This window comes from Montipora capricornis, chromosome 13 (assembly GCF_036669925.1).
Source record: "Montipora capricornis isolate CH-2021 chromosome 13, ASM3666992v2, whole genome shotgun sequence".
NCBI classification, from domain to species: Eukaryota; Metazoa; Cnidaria; class Anthozoa; order Scleractinia; family Acroporidae; genus Montipora; species Montipora capricornis.
Window position 1 is genome coordinate 23,962,374 of NC_090895.1, and position 2,500 is coordinate 23,964,873.

Sequence of the window (2,500 nt, forward strand, 5' to 3'; positions counted from 1 at the left end):
TTTGTAGTGCACTTCAATGGTCATTGGCAAGAAAACTACAGCATTATGTTTTTGGTTTGCAAGGACGTCTTATAGTGTTTTGAAGTTTGACTAAAATAGCGTGAAACTGTATGTATGTAGATGACATGTAAATTTTAATAGGTGATAAAAAAAATCAAGTCATGAGCAATAATTAACATCCTTTAAATTTTATACAGTACTTAATTTATGCCTTATACTTTCCGACTGCATTCATCTTCCAAATCTGAAAAGATATACTTACATTTCACCTCCACATTTACAGTGTAATTGTCACTGTATGTGCCCAGTCCTGGTGCATAAACCTCAGCTGTGCATGTGTAACTTCCTCTATCCTCTTTCTTGGCCGAACTGATGGTGTAGTTTGAGGTGGTGCCTTGCTGTAAAACTGCACCATCTTTCTCCCATTTGTAAGATGGCTTGGGGTTACCAGTGGCAACACACAGTAATGTGCGTGTTTCACCTTCATTCAATTCAAGGGTAGATGACTTGAGTGTTATTGATGGACGTACTGTTGAAAGGATGAAACATGGTTACAAAGAACATGATTAGAATGAAGATATTTCTTTTGTTGATGGTGACTCAGGATATACTTGGAAAAACTTCCAGTGCTCCTTTGCAGGAAACAAACCTACATGTACGACTTTCTGATTAATAGTTTGGATGCTCTATAACTGAGCTTTACGATAGTCATGAGAGCAAGCCCATTTTACTCAGTTCAGGTCACAATATTCAATTCCCTCTGTGGCCCTTGCAAAGGGACATATAGGCAACAGCAGGGGCAGCCCTTGTCGCCCCCAAAAGGGTATTTCTTTTCTGCCAGCCGGCAAAAGTGACAAACATGTCTTATTTTCGTACCATAACTACATGTGATCATTCAACCATTTCTTCTGGAAATTGCAAGGTTTCAAATTCGGAAGTGTAGCATCATTTTCTTCTCGCAATTCTTCCTTGTGTGTGAATTCGTTTTCAGTTTTTTCTTCTTCTTGGTCGATGGTTTTACCTCTTTCACTTCCAAAACTAGAAGCTCCAAAAAAGCTTACACTGGGGTGCCTGTGGTACGCTTTACACAAAAAAGAAGGCACTGAATTGGGTGGTATTGAACTGCAGCGTCATTAAGGCCATTTGAGGGGTCACCCACATGTCGCACCAGCAGAGGCCCTTTAGCTCACACTTTCACACGTTTAATTATTTTGTAATGCCCTGTCCCATTTTGAAGTCTTTTAGTTTTTTAAGTTTTGGTAATAAATTCAGTTTAAAGATAACAAAACACGCTCTTGAGTAAAATTCAATCGTTTCTTCTTTAAATAAATAGTATGCAAAAAACTAACTGCAAATTGCTTTGACGGATGTTTTCCAGCATGTCTTGCAGTTGCACTAAGCAAACGTTTATTGGACACACTAAGAAAGGACTGAAGGTGTTGTTTCCGCTTCATAATTCCTCTTCTTGTTAGTCTAATCTGATGCCAGGTCAAAGCATTGTTTCGTTTTGCGTTTGCATCAGAAAATTGATCACGTGCTAGGCAACCATAAAAGGTGCACGTGATCACCTTGTGTCAACTGAATGAACTACGGGAAGGAATGTTATTTTTTTGAATCGTTTGTCGTTTTCAGAGTAAAACAACGTACTTTTTAGCCGAGAAACTTCCGTCGTTGGTTTTTTTAATTTTGTTGTAATATTTAACTGAATATTTAGATTTCATCTGTCGGGTCAGGAAGCCTTCTTTGCCGCAATGTCGGGTTCCTGAGAAACGTATTTATTTTGACTTTAAGGCACAATCGAGAGGTTGAGTGGCCATGTAATTGAAAATCTAAACATCTATGAGATACAAAAACAGACTTGCGAATTATCGCAAATCACAGTGCTGACAAGCACAAAAGCAGAAGAGATAGTTAAGTAAATATGAAGTTTGTTACTGAATGTTTTTGGGTTAGAGTAAAGGGATGTATTGTTACGCAATGATGTAATAAATTCGCAAAAAGCGTGAGTTTCATGTAAACAATCTTCGCACTAGCAAGTCGTAGCAATAAATTTTATTAACCAGAAAGTTAAAGAAATATTGTTGGCTTCCCAAATAAATTTCATCTTACACTACAGTGACAAAATCATTTGTCACAGAAATAAAACGCCTGTCTCCTCCCGTATCACATTTCAACGCACGTATGCAAATTTATTAGCTCATTTTCACCGCATTTCCCGCGACATTTTCTTCTTTTAAATACATTGTGTTAGAAAAAAAATATATTTCTCGTCAAGCGTTGCATCTTTTATGTTCAAATAACCACTAAAAATAAAGATTTTTTAACGATCTATCCGTAGATATTTTTTCAGAATTTAATATTATCTGTCAAAATTTGCACAACAGTCAAATCATAAAAATAGCAACGCACGCAACAAATTTAGTCGCATTTACCTCTTCGTCAATCCTTTCAAATTTCAGAGAAATCGACCGGTCCGCGAATATGTTACGAGTTTTTTTCA

At 37.0% G+C, this 2,500-nt stretch overlaps 1 protein-coding gene across 1 annotated transcript in view; it reads right to left on the reverse strand.

Annotated features, from left to right (window-relative positions):
- Nucleotides 1-2,500, reverse strand: part of LOC138030716 (hemicentin-1-like) — a 36,106-nt gene that overhangs the window by 18,599 nt on the left and 15,007 nt on the right. The window contains exon 3 of the mRNA XM_068878594.1: nucleotides 263-529. Coding sequence (XP_068734695.1) covers nucleotides 263-529 — 267 coding nt within the window. The remainder of the gene's footprint in view (nucleotides 1-262; nucleotides 530-2,500) is intronic.